At 38.0% G+C, this 22010-nt stretch overlaps 1 protein-coding gene across 1 annotated transcript; it reads left to right on the top strand.

The window, feature by feature from the left end:
* The first annotated feature begins 960 nt into the window (after window positions 1-960).
* On the top strand, window positions 961-11847 carry LOC126602506 (beta-galactosidase 6). The gene is made up of 18 exons (XM_050269404.1): window positions 961-1239; window positions 3033-3128; window positions 3379-3491; window positions 3596-3662; window positions 3933-4025; window positions 4524-4667; window positions 4787-4881; window positions 5208-5313; window positions 6276-6360; window positions 6463-6581; window positions 8318-8485; window positions 9249-9430; window positions 9690-9781; window positions 10104-10213; window positions 10308-10415; window positions 10668-10775; window positions 11320-11465; window positions 11566-11847. Exons 1-18 carry the CDS (start codon window positions 1057-1059, stop codon window positions 11723-11725), a joined length of 2175 nt encoding a protein of 724 aa, XP_050125361.1. The 5' UTR covers window positions 961-1056; the 3' UTR covers window positions 11726-11847.
* The last annotated feature ends 10163 nt before the right edge of the window (window positions 11848-22010 follow it).

Below are 22010 nucleotides of genomic sequence, written 5' to 3'. Positions count from 1 at the left end.
AAATAAATAAATACAATGTTTCAAAGAAATACTAAATTGATCATAATTTATGCAATGGTTATATTATTTTCGATTTAGGTGTTTTTTAGTAAAAATAAATTTGAGTAAAACCTAATAGAAAAACGATTTAATTGTTAAAAGATATGCGTCTGTGGGAGTGTGTACATCTAAGGGTGAGAAGAGAATAATTTTTCTCAACATTGCAAACCGGTTCGGCCTGAGCGGTTTAGGCCTAAATCCAAACATTGTTCCTTTTCATTTTTTCAACTTTGCCGACTCACTAGTGTTTGTAAGAAAAAGAAACAGGGCCCATGCATTCTAATCCTTGGGCTATCCATTACCAAATCCTGCGGCCCGTTTATAACTCCAATTTTACTGTCTTACATGGGTTGGCGCAAAACATGACCCAAAACAACGAGAATGACTAATATATAATGGATTCATTATTATCGTGAAGTTCTGTTCCAATAAAAATGAAATGTGTAAGCTTTTTAAAACATGACAATGATATTGAATTAGAACGCCATATTCCGGTAAATTCATTCCATACTTTAAGGTAAAACTTTGGCAACAGTTTGAGCAGTAGGTTTGGTGCATTGGCCTTTTCATGGGGGAATAAAGTGCTTTTGAATGCTTTAAGCTATCTCTTGTTGTGCATCCATACGCTTAGGCGCGGCAGTGGTTGGGGGCCTAATCAACCTTGCCATCCCAGCCACGTTATGACGTACGTATACACGGATGGTGCATGTGAGTCGTGACCCATCATCTTCTTCTCATTTCTCATGTACTTGAATTACCATTTTGCCTCTGTTTTATGTGTAAAAGCCAATCGGTGCATGTCACGTGCCCTGCATGTTTTAAACCTAACTCATTCTACCTGCATGCCCTGTCATCTGTTTATTGGGGAGTTGAACCTAGCTAGCTGTGTATATATATGCGAGTGAGTGTAACAAGAATGTTAAAAGCTTAATTTCGTTTACGTTAAAGTCCATCCATCCCCACCTTCTTATGCATAAGTAGTCCACAGAGAGAGAGAGAGAGAGAGAGAGAGAGAGAATGGAGCTGTGGTGGTGGCAGCTGCGACGTGCTTTTGTTGTGGCAGCGGTGGTGGTAGTTATAACACAAGAAGGTTGTGTTCGCGGAGAAGATGTCACGTACGACGGCAGATCGCTCATCATTGATGGGGAAAGAAGACTTCTGTTTTCAGGTTCTATTCACTATCCTCGGAGTACACCTGAGGTAATTATCTTGTGTATATATATGCAACCCCCCAACATTTTAAGCCGTTCATTTCATCAGTACTTGAAATTAAAAGTCACTACATATTAAGTAGTTCATGATCACACAGAATCAGTTAACATATTGAGTTTCTTATAATATCTTCTTATACCCCACCTACAGTTCTCTTATGTAGAATATATATATGTACAAGCTGTCAAAGTTTCTGTCAAATACATATATATAATATGCTAAAGATAACTAAGGGGTTGTTTGATAACAATTTAGTTTTTAGTTTTTAGTTTTTGGCTTTTAATTTCAGTTTTTGAAAAACTAAAAATTGAAATCTTGTTTGGTAATAACTACTTCAATTTTTCAATTTTTTAGAAAATGTAAACTCAAGCCAAGTTGTAAAAACTCAAGAACGTAGTTTCCAGTTTTTGGTTTTCAATTTTTCTTTTTTTTTTCAAATAGTGAAAACTGAGAATTTCAGTGGTTACCAAACGACCCCTAAAATCTAAAACATTAACCATAAATATATATAGAAATTAGTATATGTTTTAAGGAAAATGCTAGAGATACCACATTGGTATACCATCTCATGTGACGAGTGATGTGTATATGTCACGTTACTTTATGAATTTATCTCATTTGACATTGGTTGTATGCATCCCTTTGCCACATGAAATAGTACACTAATGACGTATCCCTAACATTACTCATGTTTGAATAATAGTACCATATTGTGAATGAATTGCTTAATAAGGACCTAGTTCAATAGCGAGCTTCAATCGAGTGATATCCTTCAACTAAATTTATTTGTAGGACACTCTTGCACGACCCGCTTGGAATTGTATTTGAACGATTTGATTCGTCTATTTTTTTAGATATTTTTTCTCAAATATGATCTCTAAAAAATCACCCAAATTAGAACCATATGATCATTCAACTAAAAGAGAGTCATTTTAGTGTTTCTTGGAAGCACACCAGAGTATTTTTTTCACTACAATTGAATGTCGTAATTGTTTCGAATTTGATATAATCTAAACAAATCGTTGAAAAAAAAATATAAAATAAATCCCACAAGGTATCTCTCAAATCCAACTGTATATAGTATCAGTCAAGGGAGGAGTGGGACTAGAAACAAGTTATATTAGGTTGCAAACACTAAATGTCTGTTTATAAACATATATATGTCACGGGTAGCAGGAGGTATTCGACCTTTTCTGACTTTGTTCACATAGCATTTTGGAAATATGCAATTGAAGTCTATTTTGTTTGATGCTTGAGATCAGTAACTGTAAAGAATGTGAAACCTGGATGCATGCAGAATGATTATGTATATTGATATTGCCTATTAAATTCATTGGATTTGGAGGAGTGGAAAGATTAACTGATCAAGTTAGTTGTTGATTTTGATTAAGTATAAGGTAAATGATAAAAATACAAATGCTATGATATTACTCGATGATTCAAATCATTTATTTAGTTAAATCCGAATTTGCTTAGTCATATTCTTGTTATCCAATAATGGATGAAACAAGTTCTTTCGTTAAACAATAAAATTATAACAACACTGATTGAACGTATTTTTGACTTGGTTGATTCTTTTTGCAAAGTTTATTTTCTACAAAACACACAATTTTAGTCAAGTAACATTGTTCATTTTATTCCTCAATAATAAAATAACAAAACAGAAGCGAACAAAGAAAAGTAAAATTTATCGAAGAATTAAGAAAGTACAACGTTTGTAATTGTATGTATGTGCGTGTGTGTTTATCAAACTCGAATAAATTATTTGGTATGTACTGTAGATGTGGGGATCTTTGATTGGGAAAGCCAAGGAAGGAGGACTTGATGTAATTCAAACCTATGTATTTTGGAACCGTCACGAACCCCAGCCGGGCCAGGTTGGTTAATTTGATATCTATTCCCTCTCTCTCTCATCAGAGAAATATTTCAAGATGTCGAAAACACGATTTGAAGCAAATAAGTGTCACAACATAAGTAGTTGAAATTTCTTTTTCAACTATCTAACTATTTATCTTATAACACTTGGTGTACCGAGTTGTATTCCTGACATACTGAAAAATCTCTCCCTTCATTAACATAATATTGGTTGATTAATATTTACTTTGAATATGGGCATATTAAATGCAGTACGATTTCAATGGAAGAAATGATCTAGTAAAATTTATAAAAGAAATCCAGGCACAAGGGCTTTATGCTTGCCTCAGGATCGGACCCTTCATTGAGAGTGAATGGACATATGGGTAAATTAATCCTGTATATTTTATATATTAATTAATTTGCTGCAATTGGGGAATTAATTTCTAGGTTAACTTTTTAAAATCCTTTAATTTATATATATTTGCAGGGGACTTCCGTTTTGGCTGCATGACGTCCCAGGCATAGTTTACCGCTCAGATAATGAACCATTCAAGGCATGTCTTTGATGTCCCCTTCCTCACCCACGTACCCATGCATATATATTATCTAGCTCTTCGATACCTAAGTTCACAACTTTTCTTCAATTGTGCATAGCATTAAGTGATATGATAACTAATGGCTGAAATCGAAAATAAAATGTTTAACAATTGTGGAAATCAAAATTTATGGCTAAAACAATTGTAACACTATCTACTATGTAATATAGTGTTATGATCATGTCGCTTGCCTACCGTATTTTTTATTTTATCTTTTTTTTTTGGTAGTTTTATATGCAAAACTTCACTACAAAAATAGTGAACTTGATGAAGTCAGAGGGTTTATATGCATCCGAAGGAGGTCCAATCATATTGTCGCAGGTATCGTGAGTAATTTGAATTAATTAATTTTCAATTTTAATCAATATTCAGTGTCCAACAACCAAAAATTAATAAGGGGTGTAGGAGAAGTAAAAAGAAGTGTGTGGATAGCATACCCCATATTTTTACACTATGGCCCGTGGGAGGGGGAGTTTGACTAAGTCACATAAGAGACAACCTAATTTGGTATCGAATTCGTCATCCACGAGATTCGAACATAAGACCTCTCATTTCCAAGTGAAGAGAAATACCACCAGACCGTAGTACGGAGTGGAATGTCAATTGCCACTTAGAAATACAGTTAAGTGATTTTCATCTTTACTTATAAGTGCGATGTCTTAAGTTCGAATCTCGAAAATAATGAGTTCGCAACCAATTTATTCTCTTATACCCCTTAATGTGAATATGTCGTTGTATTAAAAAAATATTTTAGTGCCAATTAGTACCCACACGTAACTGCACATGTAATCCCTATATGTGTTTGTGTGTTAAAAACAGATTGAGAATGAATATCAAAACGTAGAGGCAGCCTTCCATGAAAAAGGACCCTCCTACGTTCGTTGGGCTGCAAAAATGGCAGTTGACCTCCAGACTGGTGCACCATGGGTCATGTGCAAGCAAACCGATGCTCCTGATCCAGTGGTCAGTACTCACTAATCCATTTTAATTAGGACAAAAACGTACTAGTTTTGTTGTTTTAATTATCTATGGTAATAATATTATAATTAATTATCCGCTCTAATATGCGTGGATGCATGCAGATTAATACATGCAATGGCATGAAATGTGGGCAAACTTTTGGAGGACCAAACTCACCCAATAAGCCCACTATGTGGACAGAGAATTGGACGTCATTGTATGTTTTCCTAGTTATATACATACATAATGTTTTCGTCTAATGACATTTTAATCCACGACACATTTAAATTTAGCACTCACATAATCTTATTAAATAGTAGTCTATATATTCCGACGTGCCCTTTAGAATCTATATGTGTCATCGATAGTAAATTCATAAATCTATCTGTGTCATCAATAGAAAATTCATAAATCTATTGTTTCAAATTCACGATGTCTTGAATTATTCTTATGGTTCCTTTCACGAGATTCTTTTTTTTTTCTTTTTCTGTGGTTAATACATTTCTTCACGAATTTTTCTGCGTTTTCATCTTATTTTTCAAGCTATCAAGTGTATGGTGGAGAACCGTACATAAGGTCTGCTGAAGACATTGCATTTCATGTGGCTCTCTTTATAGCTAGAAATGGAAGCTACATCAACTATTACATGGTATGTTTGAGTTTCTACAAACATAGCTCCTTTAAAAACATTCCTTACCTTTTATTAATCTTTGTTTTAGAATAAATACTTTAATTTTTCTCCTTTGAAACCTCTCTTTAACCTAATCATATATATTTAGAGTTATTTGTAAGAAATACTTGATGAAGAAGCCATGATCTTTACAGCTGACCTTCTCCTATCTCTATCAAATTCTTAATGCTCAACTAACAATAGGTTTTAGTTCAATAATGAGTGAGTCTATTTCTGTGAGAGTAGAGGTCATATTTATATAGACAAACAATTCCTACGATTCTCCTATTAGAATCATTGTAGAAAACCCTACATTGTCTTCTAATTTTAATATAAGTGAGTAATTTAAGATTCATATCCAATTTTAATCCTTTATAAACTAGGACATGCAAACTTTTAGCAAAGACTTTTCTAAAACCAAGTTTAACTCAAACATCTGGGCGAAATACACCTAAACTTATGCTCATATTCTAACATTATGTACAAAAATAAAACTTAATATTTTTTTTTTCTTCCTCGCCCATATGTTAGCAAAGCCTGTTCCTAATAGTCTAATTAAAAAATAAAAATAACATGCATTTTCTGTCTCGCTCTCTCACATTCCTCTTCAAATTCTCTCTCTTCCATATTACAATTTTTTTCAAGTTTTTTATATTTACATACGAGATAGGATCTTCGCCGGATTCTCTTTGTGAGGATTTCGGAAATCTTTTAATCATGTTCGTTCATCGTACATCTTACGGTTAGTTTTCGTCAGGTACTGTTTGTGTTCAATTTTAAATTATTTCTGACTGCACGATGTACAAAATAAGAATATGATTAAAGGATCCCCGGATCCTCACAAAGAGGATCCGACGAGGATCCTATCTATTGTGTGGGTCCCATTTAGTATATATCAATCAAAAAATTAATTATTTGGTATTGCACTTATTGTAACCTAGTATCACGGTGGAACTAATTTCGGAAGAACAGGCTCGGCATATGTCATAACAAGTTATTATGATCAAGCTCCTCTCGATGAATATGGTGAGTTCTTCTGCATCATATTTATTTATTAGGTAGTTAATCATCGATTTAATTCATGGTTAATTACGTAACCGCGAATTATAAATTGTTCTCTCAAATTAGGTTTATTAAGGCAGCCCAAGTGGGGTCACCTAAAGGAGTTGCATGCTGCAATTAAAAGTTGCTCTACAACTTTACTAAACGGAACACCAACTAATTTTTCCTTAGGTCAACTTCAAGCGGTGAGATAATACAAATTTATCTGATTTATTAAACAGCCTTTGAGGCATTTGTCGATTTTCCTCTTTCTTGAGAGCTGTCAAATTTCTTCATGAAACTTTAATTTTAACTAATTACGCCCTTGGAACTTTTATTATTAGCCAAATTTTCCTTGAACTTTAACTTTATAATTGTAAAAAGGTGATTCCCTAATATGGACAAAATATTGTTTTTTTCTTCTTCTTCTCTTATGCTAATTCACTCGTACACTTTTTTTTTTTTTTTGAATTTTAGGGTTTAGAAGGGGGGAATTAATTTAAGTTTGGGGAAAAATTGGCCAATTTTAAAATTTAGGTGGTAATTAGCTAAAATTAAAATTCAGGGGAAAAATTGGGTACTTATAAAAGTTTAAGCGGTAATCGGCTAAAATTAAAATTTGGAGAGAAAACTGACAGCTCCTTACGGGTGCGTTTGTTGCACCGGACTGTCTCGGACTGGACTAGCTGTAGGGATTAAGCTGGACTGACTTAGACTAGACTAAGCTGGACTAACTTAGTGAAGCGTTTGGTGCAGTGTCAGGACTAAGGAACAGACTAACAACAAATTCTAATATTATATTATTTAATTTATATCTATTAATATTTTATATTATTTAATAAATATTTAGTAATATTTTATTATTACTTCCGTCTATTTTCTCATTCTAGAATCATCATTCCATTCTCAATTGTTTTCCGTTCTTCCCCTCTCCTCTGTCTTCTTAAATTTTCTCCGCCCCTTTCCCTTCTTCCCCTCTCCTCTGTCTTCCTAAAATTTCTCCGCCCCTTTCCCTCTGTTTTCTTCCTAATTTTTCTTCATCCCTCTTCCTCTTTTTCTTCGTCCCTCTCCCTCTTCATCTCCATCTTCTTCTTCCTTTTGTTCTCTGTTCATCTCCCTCTTTTCTTCCTTTTGTTCTCCATTCATCTCCTTCTTTTCTTCCTAATTTTTCTAAGAACCAATTGGTGAATCAAAACCCGATCAGAATCTGGGTCATCTGGGTATTTATGGGTCTGCTTCTCCGGCATCAATGGCAAAGGTCTGCGAAAAAGGAGTCAGGACTTGGTGCATGTGTGATTAGAGCGACTGTTATGCATTTCATATGCACAACGATTTTGTAATTTATTTTTTTTGTTGCTTTTTTGTTTAGAATTTTGGATTTGGATATGATTTGGAAAATGGAAAAACTGCAAAATTTTGCCTAAAATTTTTCCTTTTTGTTTTGAATTTTGCTGGATATGGGTTGAAAAATGGTAGATGAGAGGGGCAAAGTAGGGAGTTGGTGGATGGGAAGGGTGAAGCGAGGAGGGCGTAGCGGAGAGGAGTGGGCTTAGCAGTCCGGCCGATGAGGGTGAGGAAGACGACGATGAGGGAGCACGGCAAGGACGACGTTGAGGGAAGACGCATAGATGAGGACGAAGGGAAATCTCTCGGTTTGCTCTGGGCTTACGAATCCGCCCAATTTTGGGGTTGCTCGTTAAGAACGGCTAAGGAGGTACTTAGTCCACGCGAGTCCGGGTTAAGCTCATTAAAGCTAATCCGGATGCACACCAAACGTCGGACTATAGTCTAGTCCAGTCCAAGGCCTCTTAATCCTGTCAAACAAACGTGACCTACAAGTTCAGGAGAAAATCGACCAATACCTATTTCATTTTATTACTTCAGCTGATTTATTAAACACCAATTATTCATAGTTGTTTATTAATGAATATTATTTGTTTAGGCCTATGTCTTTAGCGAAGAAAGTGCAGGAAGATGTGTTGCATTTTTAATAAATAACGATGAAAAAAGTAACGCTACGGTTCAGTTCAGAAATGCATCTCATGAGCTGCTGCCAAAGTCAATCGCCATTTTATCTGACTGTGAAAAAGAAATTTTCAATACTGCAAGGGTAAGTTATCTAATTTTTATTTTTATATTTTTTGGTTTAAAAACAAAGTAAGTTATCTAATCTTGTTATATATATATGAAGAACAAAACCTATCCATTTTTGTTAACACCTACATTACCAAATCATTGTCCATTATTTTAGATTAAGTATGGATAATCACTCAAATTTTAAGGTATTGTTTTAAAATAATTTAGAATGATTGCAAATTGGTTTTAACTTTTTAAAACATTCATAATAGCTACATAATGTTATGAAAATTTGGCTGTTATATCACTAGCATTAACTGATGATGTCACCATTGTAAAGTGATGATGCAGACAAATTTGAATTTTCAATAACACACATCTATAGAGGAGCTCCAAACCCTTAAGTTCAACCTATTTTGTGAACTTAATCACTATATTCACTTGGTTAAAAGAGGTCGATATGGGAATTCAAAAGTTCCATAGATGATGTGTTAATGAAAACTCAACCATGTCCCTCAATTATTTGATCACGTCATCACTTAACGTTGCTGACATCATCACTTAACCTTGTTGGTGTAATCACTTAACATTAGACCTAATGTATAATCAAATTTTCTAAACGTAACAGATAGTTATTTGAAACCCTTAAAAGGTTGAGACCAATTTAAATCACCTTTACTTTGATAGTTATTGGTACTTACCTTTTTAGTAAATTAGTTTCTTGTCATATAATGGTAGAACATTGGCACACATGGAAAGTAATGGTTTGTTTTGTTCTTACTTATTATTATTAATAGGTTAATACAAAGCAAAATAAAAGAATCATAAGATCAACAAAAATATTTGATGCAATGGACAAATGGCAAAAGTTTACAGATGTCATCCCAAACTTTGAAAATACTTCACTACAATCAGATACATTACTCGAGCACATGAACGTGACAAAAGATGTATCGGATTATCTTTGGTATACTTTGAGGTACATTTCTACATCTCTTCGTGTATACAACCTCTTATTTATAGAAATAACTAAGAATCATACTTCGCTACTAAAAGAATAATAGTAAGTGTTGCTGAAATACAATCACAAATGGACAAGTGCCCAATCATAATTTCCAATTTTAATTATTTAAATACGTATTCATTTATGATTGACTTTTCAACAACATTTGCTGCTCTTCTTTCAGTAGCGAAGCATGGTTCAATAACTAATGGAACCCTTTTTTTTTTTTGAACAGTTTTCAACACAACATTTCTTGCGCTGAACCAGTACTTGTTGTAGAGTCTCTCGGACATGTAACACATGCTTTCATAAACAACATGTATATAGGTAACACAATAACAATATATACACATATAAATATCAAAACAATTTTGTGTCGTCTAGGTTTAAAGATGATTACTTTAGTGAAAAGAAGCACCATCTTATAGATAATGTATTAAAGTTTAAAGTATGAGATAATAGAAAGTTCATCGAAAGCTTAATTTTTTCGAGAGTCTTGTTAGCAATTCTCATGCTGCATATTTTTATTAGAACATCCCAATCATTTTGAATTTTGAAATTTGAAAGCAAGTCAATTTAATTATTTTTTCAAGTGTTTTAATTTGTTTTAATTTGTTTTAATTTATGCAATTCGATTCGTTTCTTACAGGAAATGGCCATGGCAGTCATGATACGAAGCAATTCGTCATGGAGAAACCAATTGGTTTAAACAACGGCACAAACAATATTTCTTTGCTAAGCGTAATGGTTGGACTTCCGGTATGACTACGATAATTGTATTTATATATATTCATTCGTCATCCAGTTTCTCTTCTCGACTCAACAAGCTTTTTTCTTCTCTGCAATTGCAAAGGATTCAGGAGCTTTTCTAGAAAGAAGATTTGCTGGCTTAAGAAGAGTGGAAATTCAATGCAGTAAAAAAGAATTGTACAATTTTACTAATTACGATTGGGGATATCAGGTAAAACCTTAATTACCAATATTCAATAATTCAAAACTTTTAACTATGGATTTGTAGCGTTGGTGAATCACACGATTATGGTTAGAGGGAAATTGAAATGCCTATGTTAGTATTCCGGACCCCGAAAGGATGAATGGCGTGACAAAACTAGCTGGTCTCTTATAGAAAAAATGAAAAAAAAAAAAACTTTTAATTATTGACGGATAGCCCACGGAAATGAATTGTTAATATATTTGAATGAGATCTTTACAGGTTGGACTACTTGGAGAAAAAATGCAAATATACAAAGAAGAAAATATAGACAATGTTGAATGGAGTGACGTTGGAGGCTCTTCAAATCAACCACTTACTTGGTACAAGGTATGTGCAAAATATTATGAATAACTATATAATAAAAATAAAATGAATACACTTGAAAGTTCAAATGTTTTACGAGAAGAAGTACAAATACTTGGGGAAGCACCTATGAAATCTAAAATTATGAATAACTATATAATAAAATACAATTTTGTAAAAATTATTTTTATCGGGCTACTCAGAATTTTGTGTTAAAGATGCAAAATCATATTATTTATGTCTTTTCTCAAAGATAATTTATACAAAACAATTACTAAAGTCTAAAACATATGACTAGTTGACCACTTAATTAGATGGTGATAAATTAATGTTTTTTTGAGAAGTACGATAGTCAATGTTCTGTGTCACTATTAAATTTCTTAATGGTTTCATATCTCTCTTATTTTTTAAAGAATAATATATGGATGAGAACTCTTGTAAAATAGATCGTTTAGATCGTTTATATGCGTATTTGTTTTGAATACTTTTTGTGCTCGATAATATATATATATATATATATATATATATATATATATATATATCCAACCCACATACTTATGAATTGCAGACTGTTTTCGAGCCGCCGGTAGGAAATGATGCAGTCATCTTAAACCTAAGCTCAATGGGGAAGGGTGAAGCTTGGGTTAATGACCAAAGTATTGGTCGTTATTGGGTTTCATTTCTTACTTCTAAAGGAAAACCTTCCCAAACAATGTAAGTTAGTTTTCAATACGAAATTCATATAAATCAATACGTATATTGACTCACATAGTTGCTACAATTTTTATTTTATTTTATTTTTTATGTTCTACAGGTACCATGTTCCTCGATCATTCCTCAAAAACTCCGAAAACCTTTTAGTTTTGCTTGAAGAATATGGTGGAAACCCTCTTCACACTTCCTTAAACACCATTTCACTTTCCACTACGTATGAACCTATTTCTCACAACGAGCTTCGTTACAACAATTACTAAGTAGTTGCTCGTTAATTTATTTCATTAACACCTATATAATATAGTGATTGTATAACCATCCAATGCAAATCTGTATTCTTTAATAACATCCAAGGATATTTACAAGTATTTCTTCCAGTCAATCACACTGTACAACCTTCAGTTTTTGCCTCATATAAATAGAGTGATTCCGTAGTTTTAGTTTTGATAAAGTGAACTTTAAACTTTTGAGTTTGTTTCAATTTAAGAAATTTAGGTGTGAGCGTGTTTGTACTAATATTTTACACTGACAATACTATTTAAAAGTTTGAACACAAAATAACATTGTTTTAAAAAATTGTAAAACTAAAGATTTACGGCCTTTAACAAGATAATACTCTATGATAGGATATATAATTTTTCCCAAAAATTATCGGTAACGATTTAAGAAATCCTAAAGGTGGGTATTTCGACAAAAAACAAAAAAAAAATGGACCAACATGTTCAATTCAACGCGTTTTCTTTCTTTTCTGAAGTGAGGTTTTAGTAGCCGAACGTACAGTTTGGTTGGGTAATTGACTTTGAAATTACGAAGTCAGACAAGTGCAAAATGAAATTGAGAAAGAATTAGGATTTTGTTCCTTTGCGTAAACTAAAGTTAATAAACATCTATCTAATTAAATGCATTGAGAATATATTATTTATTTTCGTTGATTCATATAATTAAATTTTCTACGTTCTATTTTGTGCTTATACCACTTGATTTCGAGTGATTAATTACACAAATAATGCTCTTTTGAAAACATGTACATGTGTATATGTTTCTTACATTGTATACATTTCTTATCTTGTAATATTAATTCCTATTAAAGCCAAGTATTTAACATGTACACTAGTCTTACCTAGTAAGATTAATTCCTATTAAACCCAAGTATTTATCGTGTACACGTCTCTTACCTAGTAAGATTAATTCCTATTAAACCTCAGTATTTATCGTGTACACATTGTAGACATCGAAATTTTGGTAAATAAATGTTGACCGATAAATCAAAGTGTCAACGCTCATGTATTACATAAATTTTACACGTAGCGTGTGACTCAACGAAAATTGAAATGAGTTGGAAAAGTCATCAAATAGGACACGTGTCAACACCTGGCAGAAACGACTTATTTCATCTGGGATATTATATTCAAAATTAGGCCTTGGAAGGGAGGGGAGAACCAAAATCATTGAGGAATTCATATTACACCTTGAAGCTCTGAAGCTCTGAAACTCCGAAGCTCTCAAGCAAATCCCGAAGGATCAAGAAAGCCCTTTTCGTTCTTCATCAAATCCTCCTTCAAGATCAAGCCCCGACGGCCCTTGAAGAAAGTGTTCTTCGTTCCTCGTTCATCGTTCTTCCAAGATCAAGCCCCGACGGCCCTTGAAGAAAGCACCATCGTTCATCATCTGTTCATCCAAGATCAAGCCCCAACGGCCCTTTGGATCAACAACGTCGACAAATCCACACATCCAACCGTTCTTCAAGATTAAGCCCAAAAGCCCTTGAAGAGCCGTTCATCATTGTTCTTCAAGATCAAGCCCAAAAGCCCTTGAAGATCCGTTTATCACTGTTCTTCAAGATCAAGCCCAAAACCCCTTGAAGACCCGCTCATCACCGTTATTCAAGATTAAGCCTCAACAGCCCTTGAAGAAACACTCATCCTCAAGATCAAGCCCCAACGGCTCCTTGAAGATCCGCTCAAATCCATCTTCAAAGATCAAGCCCACGGCCCCTTGAAGAAACTTCCAACAGTTCATCCAAGATCAAGCCTCGACGGCCCTTGGATCAATCAAACATTCACAAATCAACACCTTACGGAGATTGAATCAGATGATCAAATAGAAGAGAGATTGTAACCCCAAAATCATCAAATACAAATATTTGTTTGTGCACGTTGTTCTTGTCTCTTTCGTTTCAGGAATTTTCCGTGTTCACAAATTGGCACGCCCAGTGGGACAATCTCTACCTCTCATCTCTTTCTCCGTTCAAGAAATTCGAGCACACTTCCAAAATTAATGGCATCAAGGAAGGCTCAAACTGTTCCCGCAACTGGCGTAAAGAACAAGAGCGTCATCGTCGCAAGTGGTGTCACTTTAGGCATCACGACTCGAAGCAAGGCAAGAGTTACTTCTGCCGCCTCTTTCACCTCTGCATCAACTCTGCCAAGGGAACAAGAGCACCCAAGGCACGAGCCTTTGATCACCTTAGCCTCACCAAAGGCACCAAGGGGCGAAAGTCCAAGGAAATACTCCGAATCCATGCTTTCCGATGCCGATTCGAGCAGCAGTTCAGCCATGCAAGTCATGACCATTGGAGCAACTTCAATCGATGAGCAGCTGGCTCAAATGAATGAAGCAATCGCAAGGCTAACCCGAACTGTGGAAGAAAAAGACTTGCAAATCGCTGCACTCGTCAGCCGACTGGAGCCACAGGACGACGAGAACCCCGACCCAAAGAATGATCCACTAAAGAGAAGAGATGACGAAGAAGAGGAGCCTCAGGTGGAGAAAAACGATGTGAAGCCGGAGCCAGACCAAGCAGCGGCACTCATGGGATCTCTTTCTATCCAGCAGCTGCAGGAAATGATCACCAACACCATCAAGGCACAGTACGAAGGGAGTTCACATACCTCCTTGTTCTACTCGAAGCCCTACTCCAAGAAGATTGATGCCCTGAAGATGCCAAGGGGTTATCAACCACCAAAGTTCATGCAGTTTGATGGAAAAGGAAACCCGAAACAGCACGTTGCCCACTTTGTTGAAACTTGCAACAATGCAGGGACCGAAGGGGACTACATTGCCAAGCAGTTTGTGCGCTCGCTGAAAGGAAACGCCTTTGAGTGGTACACAAACCTAGAACCTGAGTCCATCAACAGCTGGGAGCAATTAGAGCGGGAATTCCTCAACCGCTTTTATAGTACCCGCCGCACTGTGAGCATGCTAGAGCTAACGAACACAAAGCAGTGGAAGGACGAGCCAGTCATTGACTACATCAACAGATGGCGCACTCTAAGCCTCGACTGTAAAGACAGGCTCTTGGAAACCTCTTCAATCGAGATGTGCATCCAAGGCATGCAATGGGGTTTGCAATACATCCTTCAAGGCATTAAACCACGGACTTTCGAAGAATTGGCCACTCGCGCCCATGACATGGAGTTGAGCATCGCCCATCATGGGAAGAAAGAACCGATCGCCGACTACAAGAACGACAAAGTTCTTGGGCCAAAGTTGGAGAAGACTGAGTGGAAACCCACCAAGGAAGCAATGACGGTCCACACAGCTCCCGTCAAAATCCCTACACGAGGCAAGGCGATTCAAACCGAAGCTTTTCGTGATTAAGAGATGCGTAGACGCACTTTGAAAGAGCTTGAGGAGAGGACTTATCCATTCCCCGACTCTGATGTGGTTGCCATGTTAGAAGACTTGCTGGAAAATAAGGTGATTAGTTTGCCTGAGTGCAAACGGCCAGAAAAGATGAATCGCACTGACAGTCCAAGGTACTGTAAATTCCACCGTTTCATTAGTCATCCGACAGAAAACTGTTTCGTGCTGAAAGATCTCATCATGAAGCTGGCTCAGAAATGAATCATCGAGCTAGATCTTGACGATGTGGTGAAGTTAAACTATACCACATTCACTTCTGGCTCTTTCGACTCAAAGCTTTCACCTCAACCGCTGGGGGCATCCTCCAAGACAAGCAAAATTGAAGGATGGACTCAAGTCACTCCTAAGAAATTGCACAAGAAGCATACGTCTCCTCCACAAGTCCGCCAATCGGAAATGGGGCAAAACAACTTTTGTCAACCTTCAAAGCAACGTGAACGTGTTGAAGATGATGAAATTTCGACACATAGACCGTCCATCCCCATCACGATGCGCGATTTCTTTCCTGAAGACTTCTTCAATCACTCGGTCAAGGCTCCTTGCTATGAAGATTGTGAGGAACGCCTCTCCAAAATTGCTTGACAAAATTCACAAATGCTCATTGTTCGCACGAGTCTAAACTGCATGGCACAAAGCTCCTAGTCTGCACGAGCATAAAAGGCAACACCAATGCTCATTGTTCGCACAAGCCTAAACTGCACGAACCAATGCTCCTTGCCCGCACGAGCCTAAACTGCATGGCACAACGCTCTTGATCCGCACGAGCATAAAAGGCGACACCAAACGCTCCTTGCCTGCACGAGCTGAAACTGTAACACGGCACCAAATGCTCCTTGTCTGCACGAGTTGAAACTGCAAACGACACCAACACTCCTTGCCTGCATGAGTTAAAACTGCAAACGGCACAAAAAGAAAATACCAAAAAAAATAAAAAATAAAAATAAAAAAATAAAAAATATATATATGTATGTATTTGAACTACGTTACGACTTGATCTCTTCTTTGGAAGGGTACGTAAGCAGCTCGAATGTTCAATTTTTTCGAGTTCAGTCACATCAAAATAAAAAGAATAAATGTTTTATTAAAGAAGGTCAATTTTATTACAAATTTATTTTTTGCAATTTTCTTTGTACAAAATTAAATTACAGTTTCTTCGAAAAAAAAAATAAATACATATGTTATTATGTATTTAGAAAAAAAAAAAAAGACACAATCTTAAAAAAAAAAAAAAAAAAAAGGAAATATATACGTATGTGTGTGTGCATGTACAAATCAGGCCCATCTCCTCCTGTAATGGTTGGTTCTCCCACAACCACAACGTCATAAATGTCTAGAAATGCTGGTGGAAGCTCCAGGACAACTACTTCGACTTCCACAGGAAATAAAGCTGGCCAAATATCTTCTTTGTCATCTCAGCAGGCCAAGAACTCACCATCAGTGCCCAGTCAGAAGTCGTCTCCTGTTGGCGGGAGGAATGTCCCTTCGATCCTAGGCAACACCCATATTACCTCTTCGAGCGCTAGTACTAAGCCACAATTGCAGCAACAGCATCTGCAGCTCCTCAGCCCAAGTCACCTTCTCCTCCTTGTTCCGCGCCAAGAACACCATGAACATCATGCTCACAAAGCAGCACCTCTCTTGCACATGCGAAGCTCAGCCTTCATCCACAGCAACGAGCAAATGGCAACATATTCACAGGCAGACAGCTATGCAAACTGAATCTACAACCCAAGAATCCAAAACACCTACGGATCTCTATTTCCAGCTACCAAACAAACTCAAAAAGCCCAAAAATCAATTTCCAAAACCACATTCAGAAACAGGTTCTAGAAACAGCCCGTTGGGCATGCCAAGAGTGAGAAGATGCTTCAGATATTCCATGATTCTCAAAATTTCTTCCTTCTAAAGGAGCTTGAGAAGTCAGGGCCAAAGAAAAGAAGCAGACATCGCCGGCCAAAAAAAGTCTTCAGATCCCGGCGGCATTCCCCTCTGCGGGGAACACGTGGTACGTGGCGAATGGGCAGGCAGGGCCGTCATCGGAGCTCCAGTAAAGCTCGGCGCCGTCGTCGGAGCATCGAGGAGCCACCCGGCGTCGCTGAGCGAGTCAAGGCTATTAGAAAACATCACAGGAGGAATCTCGACGACCCCAGTCCGTCAAACCATGAAGCTGACCCAAATCCCAAATCTTCCGAGACCTGTTGCTCGACTTTATTGCAGAATCAAAATTTTCCCAATCCAAGATCCTCTCTTTCTCTCTCCGATGGCTCCGAGGAAACTTGTAGAAGACCCGCCGGCCGCCCTGGTGGAGAACTTCGACGATAAAGATCACTGCGACTCCAGATATTTTTGGGTCGTCAACACCGGCCCAGTCTGCGTCATCGCCTACCTCATCGCCTACGACTTCATCCCAGACTCTCGATTTCATCCCCGGTAAACATCCCGTTCTCCTCAAAACCCAACTCGGACACCGATCCGGCTCCGGACCCGTTCGCCACTCGGATCTCTCCGACTCCATTCTCCAAACATACTTGGAACTAATAGGAAAATCACCAGAGCCTATCCGACGACCTCTCCAAGATCCAATATTTCCTGACGTCATCCTCCTCCGGCGCTCTATCATGCCCGATATACCTGGAGCGGATCCGGCCCGCCGACCCGACATGATCCTGCTACCAGAGGTCCTAGTTATATTGACGATTGAGAGATTCTAACACGTAAAAGTTGATACGATAGTCTTGAAATATCCATGTCTGCATTTTTGTATATACGTAAGCAGATGAAATTGTGAAATCCTCTTGCGGTCCACAATGTGATGAAGATTAACTTTTGTATAGAAGAGGAAATCAGCAACCAGTGCCAAAGCTTACCGAGGGGAGCGTTTGCTTCAAAAGCACTGTGCCACAGTTTCATAATGTTCGCTCGGGATATGGTTGAGGCAGTCTCGTTTTCAAACTTGTATGCACCCGAGCATCTGATCATCAATGTCCAGGATGCAGAAAAGTGGGAGAGTTTCATTGAAAATGCAGGTTCTGTATTTTTAGGGCAGTGGACACCAGAAAGTGTGGGAGATGGATGCATACTATGGTGATGACTGCCATTGTGAGAGTAGAGAGGCCAGCTGGAGTCGAAGAGCTCGAGAATTGACGAGGCGGAGTCTAGTGTTTATGCTCAGTGGCTGTGCTTGGCTGCGCTTGGTGGCTGTGCTCGAGGGTTGTGCTCGGTGCCTCTGCTGCTACCTTCGGATCGGCGAAGAACTTCAATAACCGCCGTCAAACGACTAGCCGGTCATGAAGCCTCGACTGCAGCATCTCCGTCGTCTTCATCCGCTCCCTGCAAATTCCTCTACCCATCACCTAAATTTATACAGAAAAATATATAATAAAAAAAAGGGATGGTGGAGCAAAGTGGTGCTGCCACCACGTGAAAAAAAAGGTGCATCAGGCACCATGTGCAAAAGAAAAAGAAAAAAAAATAAATAAAAAATAAATAAAAAATATAATAATATATATATAAAGGGATGGTGCATCTGGCATCATGTGCCAGCAAAAAGAAAAAAAAGGTGGGTGTGAGCACCGCCGAAAGAAACAAAAAAATAAATAAAAAAATTTTGATGGTGCATCTGGCACCATGGAAAAGAAAAGAAAAAAAGAAAAAAAATGATTAAAAGGGAAGTGATGGTGCATCTGGTGCATCTGGCACCATGAGAAACATATATACATATGTGTGTGTGTATATATATATATAATGCATTTAGTAAAGTCCATCTTTTATTTATTTATCTAAAAATTTACATAAATTCGCATTCCACATGTCATAAAAAAAAAAAATCAAATCAAATCAAATTTACAAGAGGGGATCTTCAAGGACGATCAGGCGGCGCCTCACCACTCGGCATAGCTCCAGAAATGAGAGGCGCCGGAGGGTGACTATTTGAAGCCACACCACTCGGCGGAACTCCAGGAAGAAGAAGAGCCAAAGGTTGATCATCTGGAGCTTCATTACGCGGTACAGCCCCAGAAGACGAAGGCAAATGCTGCTGGAACAAACCCACAAACCTCCGATGATCAAGTAAAATTTGACCATCAGATTCCTGCATCTGGTCAATTTTCCTCTTCATGTTTGTGGCATAATTATGTGCGAGCTTGTGCAACTGTTTATTCTCATGCTTGAGCCCTCTAATCTCCTGTTTGAGACTCATCACTTCAGCCGCCAACGATTCAACTTGACGGGTTCGAGCAAATAGGCGTTGGGCCATGTTGGACACAGAACCTGCACACTGCACACTAAGAGCCAGAGACTCCTTAACAGCCAACTCATCAGACCGCCTGGAAAGTAGTATGTTATCTTTGGGAGTGACAAGGTTCCGGGCCACCACCGCAGCGGTCATATCATTATTCATCACCGAATCCCCAACGGTAAGAGGACCAGTAGAGGATATGAAGGATGGATGCCATATGTTATCTGGAGAAGACGGGACTACCTCTTCACCAAGGTTCAAATCAAAACGACGGTCGGAGGGTCCAGACATTTTTAAAGGTGTTGAAGAAAGAAGAGGTCGGACAAATCAAGATCTTAGAAGTGCAAGAAGGGAGTTTCTACAAGCGAAAATTCAAGTGTGCTTTGAAACGAACTGCGTGCCTCTATAAAAAATCAGCACTCGATGGGATTTCAAAGACCGAAGAGGTGAGCTCAGAGTTCAAAAATGCCGATTCAAAAATCGAAGAGGCAAGCTCAGAAATCGGAGAAGCATCTTGCTTTTCCAGACGCGTTAGCACCCGTCACACGCAAACTCAGCTTTGCGGAAATCACGGGCAATTTGTTAAAGCGCCAATCCCAGGTATTGAAGAGGCGCCAGTCTTTTTCAGCCTCGTCAGCACCCGTCACGCGCAAACTCAGCTTTGCGAAAATCACGGGCAATTTGTTGGAGCGCCGATCCCAAATATCGAAGAGGCGCTAGTCTTGTTCAGCCTCGTCAACACCTATCACATGCACACTCAGCTTGACGAAAATTACGGACAATTTGTCGAAGATTTCTGATAAAGAAGAAAGCAAGTGAAGCCATACTGATCAATCACGCATTGGTTACCGACACGAGTAAAAGAATAGTACCTCTACAGGTACTAAAGAAATTCCTATAACTGTCCACCTTCACCCTTCATAGCAAGGCAGACATACATAACCTTTCTTCATCTCTGAGAATGTCTTCCCAACGAAGCCTCTCGGGTCACTCAGTGTTCCTTATTCCTTGGGGTATCTCTGTAAGCCAATGACTCCAAAGCAAAAGTATCTCATATCACCAGGGTAGAAAGCAAGAGTATCTCATATCATGCGTTCTCCCTGTCCTTTCCTTTGTCCTTGTTCTTACCTACAAAGACAAGGATAAAGAAAACAATATGCCGGAACCTCCACTCAAACTCGGGTAAGGAACCGACTGCTTGGAACCCTTCCCTGATTGCTTACTTAGCACTGCTCTCGAGTACTCGTCTCCCACTGCTGCTGTACTTCCAAAGAAGCTGCCACATCTGCCTGAAGAACAGATAAGGTAAGTGAAAATGATACCTTGCAGCATGTGGAGACAACATGCAGAAGAAACAAGCAGAGAAGAATGCAGCCTGCACAGTCAACTCAGCAAAAGGAGTCTGAGATGAGGAACTCGAGAAGATGCCACATCTGCCTAAGGAACAGATAAAGGAAATGAAAATGATACCTTGAAGCATGTGGAGACAAGTGCAACAAAGCACGTGCCGATTCATCCGCTACTTCTTCAAAATCAAAAGTATCCCATATCATCAGGTTTGCAATCACTCTGGGTGGATGACTCGTTTTGACCTTCAAATTCTTGGGTCGACTTGCTAGGCGTTGTGGGCTGCATGTGCCGTTTCACCACCCTTGAATCAAATCCTTAAAGATCAAGTCACCAACTAGAAGAAGAGCCCATCAATCTTGAAGATCATACCGTTGACCAAACTGCTCAGGTGTGAATTAGAAAGATTGAACAAAGCAACAAGTCGTCACCTTCACCTCGTGCCTGCTTGCCATGTGTTCGAGTCAACCTTCAAGAATCAAGCCTCAACGGCCCTTGAAGAAGTTTCCGGCCAAATTCAAGATCAAGCCTCGACGACCCTTGAAGAAATCACAAGTCTGATTCAAGATCAAGTGTCTACCACTCTTGAATCAAAACCTAGTTCAAGAATAAGCTGTGGAAAATCAACAATTGGAGGAATCCAGAAAATCCTCCAACCCAGTTCAAGATCAAAGCTGTGGAAAGTCAACAAGTGCAACAAAATACGTGCCGATTCATCCACTACCAAAGCCAAAGATCATCTACCACATGAAACTCCTTGTGGTCCAATTTCAACCTTCAAGATCAAGCCTCGACGGCCCTTGAAGAAATCTCAAGACCAATTCAAGATCAAGCCTCAACGGCCCTTGAAGAAATCTCCAGCCCAATTCAAGATCAAGCATCGATGGCCCTTGGATCGACATCTACAATAAGGGACTTCAAAACGCATCTCCTACACGTGACAAGCACATGTATACGACGTGCCTTGAAGTGGGGGCATTTGTAGACATCGAAATTTCGGTAAATAAATGTTGACCGATAAATCAAAGTGTCAACGCTCATGTATTACATAAATTTTACACGTAGCGTGTGACTCAACGAAAATTGAAATGAGTTGGAAAAGTCATCAAATAGGACACGTGTCAACACCTGGCAGAAACGACTTATTTCATCTGGGATATTATATTCAAAATTAGGCCTTGGAAAATTCTATAAATACAAGCCCATTTCATTCATTTGGGAAGGGAGAACCAAAATCATTGAGGAATTCATATTACACCTTGAAGCTCTGAAGCTCTGAAACTCCGAAGCTCTCAAGCAAATCCCGAAAGATCAAG

Source organism: Malus sylvestris, chromosome 15, assembly GCF_916048215.2.
Source record: "Malus sylvestris chromosome 15, drMalSylv7.2, whole genome shotgun sequence".
NCBI lineage: Eukaryota > Viridiplantae > Streptophyta > Magnoliopsida > Rosales > Rosaceae > Malus > Malus sylvestris.
Note: the sequence above shows the minus strand (reverse complement) of the source record. Positions and strands in the feature narration are given on the sequence as shown.

Excerpts from the sequence above, each read along its gene's own strand:
- LOC126602506 (XM_050269404.1), top strand. The coding sequence starts at position 1,057 with ATGGAGCTGTGGTGGTGGCAGCTGCGACGTGCTTTTGTTGTGGCAGCG. Across the intron at positions 3,663-3,932 it reads CAGATAATGAACCATTCAAG|TTTTATATGCAAAACTTCAC; the intron begins GCATGTCTTTGA and ends TTTTTTTGGTAG. Across the intron at positions 4,026-4,523 it reads GTCCAATCATATTGTCGCAG|ATTGAGAATGAATATCAAAA; the intron begins GTATCGTGAGTA and ends TGTTAAAAACAG.